General features: G+C 37.5%; 1 protein-coding gene across 4 annotated transcripts; it reads right to left on the bottom strand.

Annotated features, from left to right (window-relative positions):
- Window positions 1-3,247: 3,247 nt before the first annotated feature.
- On the bottom strand, window positions 3,248-10,530 carry LOC103442664 (protein argonaute 16). Of its 4 annotated transcripts, none has more exons than XM_008381471.4 (23): window positions 10,386-10,530; window positions 9,082-9,325; window positions 8,793-8,998; window positions 8,496-8,693; window positions 8,266-8,402; window positions 8,075-8,172; window positions 7,890-7,987; window positions 7,634-7,805; window positions 7,396-7,512; window positions 7,205-7,312; window positions 7,010-7,072; window positions 6,769-6,882; window positions 6,518-6,683; window positions 6,323-6,435; window positions 6,099-6,236; window positions 5,881-6,011; window positions 5,616-5,681; window positions 5,109-5,172; window positions 4,633-4,744; window positions 4,483-4,556; window positions 4,071-4,165; window positions 3,940-3,971; window positions 3,248-3,814 (listed from the first exon to the last, which is right to left on the bottom strand). In XM_008381471.4, exons 2-23 carry the CDS (start codon window positions 9,301-9,303, stop codon window positions 3,639-3,641), a joined length of 2,700 nt encoding a protein of 899 aa, XP_008379693.2. In that variant the 5' UTR covers window positions 9,304-9,325; window positions 10,386-10,530; the 3' UTR covers window positions 3,248-3,638. The 4 variants fall into 4 exon arrangements, 2 of the variants coding, with proteins under 2 accessions (XP_008379693.2, XP_008379694.2); XM_008381472.4 differs by having other exon boundaries at window positions 9,082-9,333; window positions 10,386-10,528; XR_011571065.1 differs by lacking the exon at window positions 5,109-5,172 and having other exon boundaries at window positions 9,082-9,333; window positions 10,386-10,528.
- Window positions 10,531-13,309: the final 2,779 nt, after the last annotated feature.

Raw genomic sequence — 13,309 nt, 5'->3', positions numbered from 1 at the left:
ATTCCAAATTCACAGGACATGGCTCCCAAGCATTCCAAGTGGTGGTTTTGTACGTGTACTTAGATTAAAGCCCTCCAGGGTTTCTACCGGGAAAAGCCCCATCAATGGCGGCTGAGGGCTTCGATTTCTCGTAACGCCGACTGGTCTCCGCGGACAGCACGGATATGCCGGGCCTCTGTGAAGTGGGTCTGTAGTATCGGGAATCTGGAACGATACAGTGAGATTTTCAGTAAGGAGGCCGAGATGAATGATTGTGAGATCCTTTGGTGGTGGTCCGCGTTCGGTGGGAGAGATAGGGGACGGTTGGGCAAATGGTTTTACGTTTATTTAATTTTTTTTATTTATTTCATTTTTTAGAGTGTTTTTTTTTAACAAATAATATTATCTATAAAATTATGTTAAACAGGTGCTGAGATATGTCACACGGAAATTACAGAAATTTTTGAGTGCAGAAGATTTAAACTCCGATAAAAAAAAAATTCCCCGTGTCAAGGGCCCGATCGTCCAATGAGGTTAATTTGGGCCCAAGAAATCCCTTTGCACAATTCACACTACACTGACAGGTGTGGGCCACCGAGGAAGGTGTAAGCAATTAGATTTTTGTCAGGATTTTTTCCAGATCATTTTTGTGAGGATTTTAGAAATTCTTAAATCGTGTTTTATACATTATATGATTAGTTTTCATTAAATATTATTTATATTTAATTTTAAATAAAAATATTTAAAAAGATTTATGATCGCATAATGTACAATAAACAGATACGATTTAAGAATTCACGAATTCTTCACAAAGAAAATCCTCATTCATTAGATTCGACCAAGTGGGCCACCACCATTGGCGGTAGAAAGGTGTGGAATTTTCAGAAACCGAGAGAGGGCGCCTCAGCTCAGTTGCGACTCGTCTGTCTACATGGCGGCCGCTGATTGGCTGTGGAGAAATAATAAGTTTATGAAACCTTTGGTCGAGTCGCGCTCCTACTGGCCAGTGTGGTGCAGGCTTTGATTTCTTAGGTTCACCGCACCGCAGCAGATCCGCGATGGCTGTTGACCAAAACGTCAACTTGATTTCTTGCAGGATGCCGTGAAATTCTCAACTTTTGACCACCTGTTGGGAAATGGGGTTTATGATTGTTTAATTTTCTAATTCCACAAATTGTGATTAATGTGAAAAATTATTTTCGGGAGGTGGAATTAAATATATCATCATGATTATTTAGAGGGCAAAGAATACGGTTTTGGTGGCAATCACAACGGGATAAATGTGGAATTTTCTTTTGATGGTAGTCGAGATTTGTTGCCTATGAATTTTGTGTTTTCTTTTGTCGAATAGGGGACGTGTGATTTTGAGAAAGAGCAATGTAGTTAAACACCGTGACAATTAGACACATATGACTTGAGATGTTAAGAAAATTTGTGACTTGTAAATTTGAATTTTAACACCTGAACTTGTCGCGTCAAGAAACAGTGACACGACTGTATTTTATTTTTTTCTCCATGTTCACTCTCCATTCAACCACTATAAATAACGGCCAAAAACATTGCTTAAAATTGGAAAACATGATGTTTACTTAATTGGTATTTTCTTTGGTTGAAAATGAAAGAAACATGAAAACTTTACACAATTTAACTACGCGTGTGAATTGATGAATAACATTTCAGTGAAACTAGTTAGGTCAGATGATTAGTCGAGATAAGTTTTTTTTCGCCATAATTATATAGAGTAAATTATGGTTATGTTTCCAAATTCCCTCTCCACTTTTTTATTTATGACTTCCCCATAACATGACCTTTTAAAAAGCTACCAAGTTAGCTAACTGTCACTTTTGAGGACATCTTGACATTCACAAAACTGAAACCCAGAATGCAAGTGTAGGACACCACGCGTCATGTGTTTGTGGAAAGACCCATCAAGGCGTACAAATTAGTCCTCTGGGTAGGCCAACAGGATCATCTCTAGATCATTTTTGTAAGGATTTGGAATATTTGTAAATCGTGTCTGTTCATCATACATTGTGCGATCAATTTTTGTCAGATATTATTTGTGTCTAATTTAAAAAAAAAATTAAAATAATTTTTTACCGCAAAATGTATGATAAACGAACACGATTTATGAATCTCTAAGATCCATCAAGGATCTGAATTCCTGGGTAGGTACCTTGGATGTGGAAAGAAATGAAGGGTATGTCGAGAAAAGGCAGCAGCACTAAGAGGACCAGGATGACAAACAAGAGAAAAGAATAGAAATGAAGTTGGCGGTTGGTCAAGGCAGTTATAGCCAACTTAAATTACTCGAAGTCATCGGTGGTAGCAGGAGAGCGATTTATAGGATATGGGTACACCATCATTATAGTATTTTGTGTGAATAATACAATGTTATGTGGTGTCAAAGATGCAATGTAAAGCGAAGAAAAACTTCAGTGACGCGAAACATCACAATGACTGACGGTCTGTGTCAATGGTATAACGTCGCTGAAGTTTTGTGTCAATAGTATAACGTTCTGTGTCAATGGTATAACGTCATGTGATGTCAAAGATGCAAGGGTATGCGGAAAAAAATTTACGTATGCGATTACATCAGTGACACGAGACATTACAGTTGCGGTGTATCTACGGCATGACTTAGTGGGCAACTTTAGAATGAAGTTGAACATCACCTTCATAGAATTAAAACGTTAAATCACCTTCACATTGGTCGGCTTTGGTTCAGACATTGGGTTAATTATTAAAATCCTAATAAGCCTCAATCATTATTATCTCCGACCTTTTAGACCAAATGTCTAAGAAAACTAGGAAACAGGTCAATATTCAATCTTGCTTTGGCAAAAGTAAATCATGACTAAACTCACATTTACCAAAAGAATTTGACAGAGTTCGAAGCTAACTGGTGATTTTCGTACACATTCCCCTGTTTAAACAAAGCTAATAATAAATAAATAAAAATAGAAAGAAGCAAAAAATGTGAAGTCATACCAAACATAAATCTGAATCTGATGAAGCTACAAGTTGACCGTACACCTGATTATGTTGGTCCAAGATCACATAGCTTAAGATTAGAACCACGCAAAAGATGGCGCGAAAAAGGACAATACTTAGGTCGTGACCATTCATGAGCTCATTTCATTACCTAATGACATGTACTGATAATACTGCAACACATGTCCTCTTGTCTTTAAAACTCAACGCTGATTGAGTTTCCGTCTATTTCGATCAAAGTTTAAAACCAAGAGGGCACGTTCGCAAAAGTAAATGATTCTCAAAGATAGTTGTTCCATAGAGAAAAATATGTAGAAAGAAAACTACCAAGTTGACAACTCGATATGGTAATTACAACAGCATTTTCTGGTCAGGAATCCGGAATTTAAAGCACATTCAGTCCTTCTCAAACCAGAACAATGGGAGACAAAATTACTTGTCGAGATCAACCAACATACCTCTATAAATATCCCCGAAAATAGTCCACAAACCAGACTAGGAGGTCGCTGATCTCTCTGTATATATAATTCTCCGCCCCACCAAAGAGTAAGCCGGGATTGTCTTTCCTAAATGTATTACCCCTGTACCCGCCAACGTAACTAGAGTAAAAAAGTTAATCAGATTAGCAGTATTCACAAAAAAGGTTATAGCAGCATCGCAGTGACTCAGCAGAAGAACATTGAGCCCTGGACGTTCTCATGCAACTTAGGGAGCTCTGGAACCGGGACGCTTTCTGATGAAGTGACACTGCCTTTCCCTGATGACGTTTCTGACAGATCCTCAAACTTCATAAACTGCCCCACTTGTGCTGCAGCAAGGTGGGCATAACAAATGGGCGCCACTGCAAAATGGTTGTTAAGAGTCAGATGGACGCAATTCATTCAAGACTTGCAAGATTTTATTATTTATACTGAGAGAAATTAATACAGAATAAATAATTTAAGAGAACAAGTGTGTTTAATTTACCGATAGAGATTGCAGTTGTACTCCTCTGGTACCTGAAATACGCAAATATACATCAATACATACAGATAATATCAATTAAAAGTTTATTTCGACTAAGTCATACGAAAAGCGGTTGAAAATGAAAAGTTTACACATAAGAAAGGGAGTGAATGAGGTTTTGCAAGTCATCGGGAGAAAATCCAATCTCATCAACCAAGACATGATAGTGCGCTGGCCTCGAAGTTCCCTGTTATAGGAAGCAAAACAAATGATGATGAAGATGATCTTGAGTTAGAAACTTTAGTTGGAAAACAAATTAATCTGATCAATTGAAAAAGATAAATAATGCAAAAACCCTATCATGCTTGACGAACATTTATGCTACTTTACTAAAACCAGTTTTCGCATTGTCAATCCCATAGAGTTCCATCCCATCCCATCACAATCAGCAGTAAACAGAATTCTTTTCAAAAACATTTCCTTTTGAAAATGGTAAACGGCATTCTATATGAGAAGCATAATTTTGGATGTTATCTTCTTTTCGTTTCAGATGGAGAAGCTTACTATCATTCCTGCTTGAGCACACATGTAGAAATCGTAATTCCTTGGATGCACAATCTCTGTGTCCACAACTGTCCCTGGAGAGAGCGAGAGCATCAGAACAATTACGTAAATGATTAAAGTGGATGTAAACCAAATCAGAAAGTAGCAGACCTGCTGGAACATTATCTGGGGAACCCTGTTGAAATAGCTTTGTGTGATGATTCTTCTGTGCAATAATCAAAGTAAACTTTGGAACGTTAACCTCCCCGAGGTGCTGGTAAGCCTGTAATAATAAAATTTGACCATCTCAATATTAAGAAAACAAAAAACGGCACTCCAGTCCATTAATGCTCTTGGCAGATAGGGGATTATTCAGGAATGAGGCTGTGAGCGATCAAATTCTGGGTTTTTTAAGAATTTCAATGCAAAACTGGATTATGTACTGTAAATTTAACCGAAGACATGTATTCATCATCTCCTAGAGAGAGTGTTTCCAGTAAAACGCTTTACTTCATTTATATGTAACTTCCTAGTGAAATTAAAAGAGACAAAATTGGGCATGTAGCTAAATGAAAGTAATCATTCTTTAATCAAGGACTAAAAATGAATGCCCACACAGAAAAACAAAAAAACTTGAATTGCAGAACCTTTATGATTTGGTCTAGCTCGATATTCAAGACTTGATTGAATTGTGACTCGCTCACTCCATCCCTAAAATAAAAGAGAGAAGTCTTTACAAGTGGCAGAAGGAAAAACAAGACAGAGATCATATTTTCTGCTCCAATTACAAAAGTTCTAAGAGAGCACCTAGACGGTTATATAAGCATAAACCACGCAAGGAACAATATTCCTATTTAAGAGTGGTATATAAAGGATATACATCCAGCAGTTAGAAAAAAATGTATGTATTTATATATGCGTATACATGTATAAATTTGACGGAAGGGGGTTAGTTATCAAAATAATAGAGGATGGAAGACGCCATTTCAAAAAGCATTCTCTTAATGGTTAATCTCTTTAATCCCCTCCTTGCTCAACAGAATTTATGATAATAAAAAAATTGTACATATGAAAATATTTTGCAAATTTCCCTTCGAAGCCTCTTTTTCAAATACCAAAATAGCTAGAGAATTGCCTACACAATGTCATGATACCTGAAGACAATAATCTGAGTTGGTTTGCGTCCATTGCTCGTCTTATAGAAGTCCACAAGCAGTTCCCTGCGCAACACAAAGAATGACCCGCCTTAAAAAGTATTGTGGAATTGATAACTTCAAAAAATGAAGTTCACAAGTCTTTCATAGTTCTTCTTAATTACATCACACTTTTTACAAAATATAGTGTAACCAGGTCTCACTTAAAGTTATACTTCTTGATATGTGATATACTGCTATGAGATTAAATTCCATGCTTAAATACCTGATAATACCAGCATCAGTTCCATTTTCCAGTGGTTTGTATAGAGCATCAATCATCTCCATCTTAGGAGATTGTGTTCTAACAGCTGCTCTATACCTTGAAATAAGTGGCCAACTTCGAGAGCTAACAACCTAAAACTCCAACAAAATTGAAGGATTAACAAAATGACCATTCACAGATTGATAGATATTTTAAACGAAACTAGAAGTTGTAATTACTGCAGCAACAGAAGGAATATCTGATCGACCAGGAGACCCATGAGAGACATCCATCCCCAAAATCATTGTAGGAGTATCCTTCACCAGAGGAACACGTGAGGAGTGCTCTATTGCCAACAAAGAATTTATTCCTCCAAGCTATAAAAGTAACAAACAGAAGAAATCAATAGGGTTTGTAAATTATTAAAGAAGATATCTCCAATATTCAACCTTTAGTTTCTTGCCTTAGTATTTATCTTAAGAAGTACATTGGTAAGGTACTGATCACTGATCTTAGTAGGGGAAATGCATTGTGTGGCAATCCCAAACTCAGTAAGACTTTGTTTCTTCCAAGGCCCTAGTAAATGTACGACCATAAACTGATTAGATTAGCGAATCAAGAGGTAGTTGGATTGTCGTCATTAATAACATAGACATACCATAAATATCACTATTTTTTTTCTCTGGTAAGACACAAAGAATGAATTGAGGTTCGCCTGGAAGCTTAGCTAGAATCTGTTCAAACATCTTGTCAACTCTTGCAACAGGGGTCAGTCTTCTGCATTGTGGATCTTCCTCAATTAATGTAAAGGGGCGCTCAATAATCTGCACATGTAAGAGAGAAGGAGAGGGATAGAGATCAGAATCAGCAAAAGTCAAAAATACTAAATTAGTAGATGGTTTAACATACAATGCCCTTCTTCCTCCCACAGTTGATAAGCTCTCGTGAGAGGTGACTGGTATCACAGCGTGCAGAGAAGTTGACAACAATCCAACGGTCAATGCGAGTAGGGTTTAGCAGTGTCTGGCATGTGTTAGCAGCATTAAGTTCAGTTAGAATAAATCAAAATTAAATTGTAGCAAAGGAAACATTGTAACCTTTTTCTCAGAAATAAACTGATAGATGATTTTAGGAGGCATATGAAAAATACCTTGTTGTTGAAGTTCCATCGTCCATTACGGGGGATGCAATCATCACTGTTACCAACCTTTAACTGTTCATCAAAGGATGTAATGCATTAGAAAGAGGGCTGGTAGTTGGTTGGGTGAGGTCCTCACCTACACTCTTATTCCCCCCCCCCTCCCCCACCCATCCCACAGAGCCCATATATAAAGTGACAGTTTACCTTCGGAGTCTCAAGAACACGGCCCTTGACCTGAGTCAATTCCTTATTTATAGAAATACCACATGTAGCAAGCACAGGATCATCATCATACTGGTATTTTTTCATAGCCTGCAAAAGTAAATCAAATGAGCAAGAAGAATTATTGCAACATGTGGTAAACAAACTAAACCTTTCATGACCTGCAAACTTACATCAGTCACAGTTCTTATTCTTTCCTGAGGCTTCTGCCTTGATTTTTCAACTAAGGATGCCCTCTGCTTTGAAGATAATGCTTTTGTATACCGCTGAAGCGAAACTAGCGAACAAAGCTAAAACACCAAGAGAAACCCCATAGGGAAGCACAAATCAAGAAATCAGACAGAGGAGTTCCAAAAAGATAAGACTAAGTCTAAGAAAGAATGATATGATAATCAAAAGAAACTTACATACCTCCAGAGGCAGATAGTTAGGCCTCTTGGGCTTGCCAACATCAAGGCATGGCATGTACTGAGAAGAGGTGATTTCTACACCACAGTGTTTAGTGAAATACTCATAAACAGTAATCTCCACAGTCTGATCCTCACTCGTGCCATTGTCACCAATTTTTAACTTCATAGGAAAACTTGAAGCAAGACAAGTAAAGGTTAGGATGTTTTTCAGATGAGAAGAATCAGGAAACAAATTTTTAGAATATACGAGCACGTACTATTGCTGATTACATGGCTTCTCACTTAAGCCTATTATTTTGAATTCCATGTTACGGTGTCTTGCATTAATCCTCATATTTTTCAGCATTCTCTTCGCCTGTATTTTAACATGAAATTGAAATTTTACGGACTAAACTTGATGCTGAAATCTGAACCTTTATGATTTAGCAGCATTCTTTTTTACCTTTACCCAGTCTATGTAGCGAGGTTCTCTTACATCCTGGTTAGCTAACAGAAAATCAATCACAGGTCCAGGTGTTAGGATCATTGTTGTAGATACATCTGCACAATGAAAACAAAAATATCAACAAAACTAGTGACAGCAATACTAGTGAGTTTAAAGGACAAAAAACACCAAATTGCAAGATCCAGTACCCATATTCAAGGATAAGCCACCCTGAGTTGGACGAAAACTAGAATGAAATCCCCGAACACCTTTTACACCTCCTCCAACATCAGTAAAGTTTCTAGAGTCATCATGGAAGAATGACTGTCGTACTAGAAGGCAACCCCTGTGCATGTTTAATGGCCATAGTTAAAGACATTTAAAGATCAAAGAATACAGTTGAAAAAGAATGTAGTCAACATATGAGAGAGAGAGGTACCTGTTAGCTGCTTGCTGCCGCAGAATAATATCAAGCACTCTAAGTGAATCTTGCGTATTTTCTACATCGGCTCCCTCGAGGACAAGAGAAATTGGTTTCAGAGGTATTTTGGCAGCATAACTTATCTCTAAGTTGAAAGTTCTTGACCGAAAAGAACGTCTTGACCGTTTTTCGGTCCCATTGGTGCTCCCATTTTCACTAACACGAAAAATGGAAGTTGAATCACACAAATGAAGCATAAGAGAAATTAAAAATGACCTTTTTAAACCAAGAACTAGGAATAGCAGAAGAACATACTGCTTTGCAAACGTTTCCTCCAGAACAACCGTGAACTCAAGCTTGTTCTGTGGCAGAGGACCCACTGTGTACAGTGCTTTCTCCCCATCGTATGCAAACTTTTTACCACCAAGTTCTGAAGAGTATGTTTGATAAAGCCTGTCAATAAGTTTTCTCCCGATTCCCTTGCCTTCAACAACTTTCTTATCTTCTGAAGTAATAGAAACCTGCAAATAGTACGGCACTATGAAATTGGTACTGAATATTAAATACAATACTTGTCATAAGAATAGGGAGGAGGTAAACATACAGAATACTGGTAAAATACAGCATCTGGAACATTCACAGAAACTTTGAAGTGATTTGCAAGCAAATTTATCTCTTTCCCAGTAGTTCCAGTTCCACGCCTACTCATGATAGAATATTTTGAAGGAGTCACTACTTCTGGCTTCAATTTAGGTGGTATGGTTGGAGAGGGTGGGGCCGGTTGTAGTTCCCCGTCTGCAATTCCAGCACTAGCTACATCCTCCATTGCTTACTTGAATAAATATGATCTGCAAGACTTTAAAAGAAGATTGAACTAATTAGACAAAGAATGGACTAATTCCCATCTTCATGGAAATTGAACAGAAAGAACAAAACTTAAGCACATAGTAAGACTGCATGCCAAATTGCCTAAAAGCACCATAGCAGAACCATAAATTTCCAAATAGGTCATTAAAATTCATTTAAAATCAATTGGTGTTTTATCTTATACTATCATTCTATGTTCAGTTAAAAGCTGAAATTGCTCGGTCTGGGCTCTGATGCAGAAAGTACCGATTCAATCAGTACTCGTACACAAGGAAGTTCATAAATCAACAATTTAAAATGACCGAAGCAAATCAAGCTAACCACTCAACCATAGAATATGAACTCCAATGTGCATTATAATCAGATTTTTCTCTCAGGATTAAGAATACGACTCCCGTGAGGTCTTTGTCCTCCTCGGACATATGACACAAAGGTAAAGAGTTCTCTAAGATGCCGTAACGACTTTTCATACACACTATCTACATTAGGTGCCATTATATAAATTTCAAGGGATAAATAAACAAATATACTGAAACAATTACAGAGCTTGAAATTTCGCAAACAACTGAAAATTACTGGCACCGCAAGATGAAAAATCAAAGTCACCATTAATCGAACATCAAAATCTAAAAAATTAATAAATAAATATTTTGCTAAATATCTGCTAGAAATCGTTGAACAATTGCAGACTAAGAGTACAATGCATGCAAAAGGCGAGTGCGATAAGTAAAAAATTGAAAAATTAAACAGAAAAATTAACAAAAATCAACACTAAAGCAAGCACAAAGCACTAATTAAATTAACGAGAAACAAAAAGTTCTGGAGATTTCTAGAGAGCAATGCAGCAAGCGATTCTAAAATTTCCTCCAAATAATCACGCTCTAAGCCGATTTAAGCAATAATAATACTTAGAAAATAGACAAAAATCCCTAGAAATTATTTCTGAGACGAAATGAGCACAGATACCGAAACATGGACGAAATCAAAAAATGCAGCGCGAGAAATGGAGTTCGAAAGCAAAGTTCCGAGCCAGAATCGTACCGTCAAAGCTCGGCTACGAGCTCCGCCTAGGGTTTACGGAGGCAGTGAGGGTTTAGAGCGAGAGAAGACGAAGCGTCCGTCCCTACTGGCTTCAGAGAGAGAGAGAGACTGAGTGAAAGCGTGGAGGGAACGAGAAATAGACTGGGGCTATGTTGCTGCGGTAGTTATTTATATATTCGAATTTAAATGATTTTCCGAAAATTAATTCGACGAGGAAAATGTGAAAATGTGAAAATGCGATTTTATGGGAGTTGACTCATGCGAATTATTCCAGCCGTTCGATCTGATTTAATCAGGAATTTTGGCATCAGCGCCGTTGTACGATGTGTATTAGTTGAGACATGGTTGGGCCTACTCTTATTAAGTGGACCAAAAACCAGCCCACCAAAATGTTAGTGTAACTTTTTTTAATACTAGAGAATCGTTTAGATGAATTTACCGTAAATTGTCTATCGTTTGTCTTTTTTTTACTTTTTTGACAAGCAACAATAGATTGGTATTTAATTAATCATTTCAAACAATACATAGGTGTTAATTGGGTATAAAACTCCAGTGACCAAGAAAATGATCTAGAGGTGAATTTGCTCAAAACAAGACAACATAATAAACCTCTAATCAGCTACCACATGTACGAAAACTTAACAAGCCACACATATAAAGCTATCATAAGACGATAGTTATAACAAACTTGTATTGGCAACTGTAAAAAGGTCACCGCCGAATAGCGAGGCCACATAAAGTCATCGCAGAAGCGAGATCATATAAAGTCATTGTAGATAAATGAGACCACATAACACATCAATGCAAAAACCATTTCCAGCCATCGTTGCAGCGAGGCCACAACACTCGCTTAGCGAGACAACATAACTAACTAAGCAAAACTAAATTAAACTGATCTAAATCAAACTAAACCAGACTACTACGAGAACATAACCACATATCGGCTAATTCGTGGAGGGATACGAAACTCAGACAAAAGCCACCTGCAATGGCACAAAATGGGTTTGCACCCTCAACAATTCAAAACAAACGGCAGAGCCGCAACCATCTAAACTCAGGCTGGAGATTTTAGATCTGAAATCCACAAGCGGTGGGGCTGTCAGAAGTGGTGCAAGGATAAATTTTTAACACAAGAAACTGCAACAGAACTGATAAATTTTTAACGCATGAAGGTAGGCCCTTGGTTGCGAGGATAAATTTTTAACACATGAAACTGCAACAGAACTGATGGGCTTGCTCAGTTATGGGCTTTTGAGCTGCTTGAGCTCGCTCCAGATTAAACCCATTCACTTCCTTTCCAATATGTTCTTTAGTTTTCTTCTGTTTTTTCTTTGAAACAACAATGTTCTACTTGAATTAGTGTTCAGCCACATAATGCGTCAATCATAGTAATTAGGTATGAAACTCGCATGAGTCAAACATGAGATACACCATTTATAGGTTGAGAGAAATATCGGTTGAGAGAAATATCAGTTGAGTTGGCGTGAATATGAGTTATGAACCTGTTTTTAAGCTAACACAATCACGATGAAATTTTAGGGTAGGTTGAATATGAGTTATGAACTACAAAGCCGAAACATAGGGTAATTTTGTGAGGGCAACTTTGGATGATGAAATTGAATTGAAAATTCGATATAATGTTATCAACTCATTGTCCGACTACATGATTTTGGGTAATTGGTGTTTAAAACGCTAAATTTTTTTGTAACTGGTGTTTAGAAAGCGTGAGAGAGCAGAAAAAGTATAGAATGTGAAGGGGTAATTTATATTTTTAGTTGAAGCAATTTTTCATCGCAAAGAAGTTGAATGAGGGCAGCTACCTCCAGTAGGTATATGCTGCCTCCGTTCATGATTGCAACCCTAGCCTTTTCGATAAAGTTGGATGAGTTCTATAACCAAATTGCTTCGCAGCATTTAGCTATTTGAGTTTTTTGAGAAAAAAAAAAGGATTTGAAGTTTTCATTGAGGTTCTGCATGATAAGGATCGAGATCGAGATCAAACCTCTAAACAACTTGACTAATTTTGATCAGAAAAAGGTTAGCAAACGAAAATAACAAGTATTATTTTAGACTTTAGTCCATCCATACAGAATCACGTTCTAAATTAAACAAACAGCAAGCTAATTACACAGTTTCACACAAATATTACCAAAGAAATAAAAGACCATTCAAGGCTTTCATTATCTTACAGGACAAAGAAGTTCATACATTGTGAAAAATTCCTACGTTTGAAACAAAAACGAAAGAAATTATATCTTTGCAACTCAAGCAAGACCGGGCAGTTGGAGATACATAGCTCAGGAGGGATAGAACGGGGAGAAGAAGATCCACGAAGGGGAGACGGGATGTTTGCATATTGAGCTATCTTGACTTGCATTTTGACGTTGTCGGGCTTGCAAGGTCAAGAAAACTCAAACATTCTTCGTGGGGTGTCGAAAAAACAAAAAAATACATAAAACAACTAAGCTCAGGAGAGATATCGCCAGGACTTCTACCACCAGATGACTCTCTTTTCTTCTGCAGTGCTGCAAACTACTTCACCAGCTGGATCAGCCATGAGAAGCGTGAACCGAAGTAGTACCAAGGTTCCATCCACCAATTGAGCCATGGTTAGAGAGAGAGAGAGAGGGAGAGGGGGGGGGGAGGGAGAGGTGTTAGGGTTGACTAGAACCACTGCTGAGTACAGTGCCATGAAGGTATGAAGAATAGGGATATGGATGTGATGCTATTTATATCGAGGGAGTGGTCATCGAGTGGAATAAAAGCTGATGGGTATAATTGGGGTCTTCAGTGGAAAAATAAGGTGATGTCGTTTTCATGCTAAGGACTAAGGAGAGACAATTTGCATATAACGAGAGTTTGTTTTCTTGGGATTCAAAAATCAAATCAATTTCCAGATTCAGGACTCTTTTGTGCTTTTGTTC

The sequence above is a fragment of the Malus domestica genome, chromosome 09, assembly GCF_042453785.1.
Source record: "Malus domestica chromosome 09, GDT2T_hap1".
NCBI lineage: Eukaryota > Viridiplantae > Streptophyta > Magnoliopsida > Rosales > Rosaceae > Malus > Malus domestica.
The sequence above is the reverse complement of the archived record's forward strand: the minus strand, read 5'-3'. Positions and strand labels throughout refer to the sequence as shown.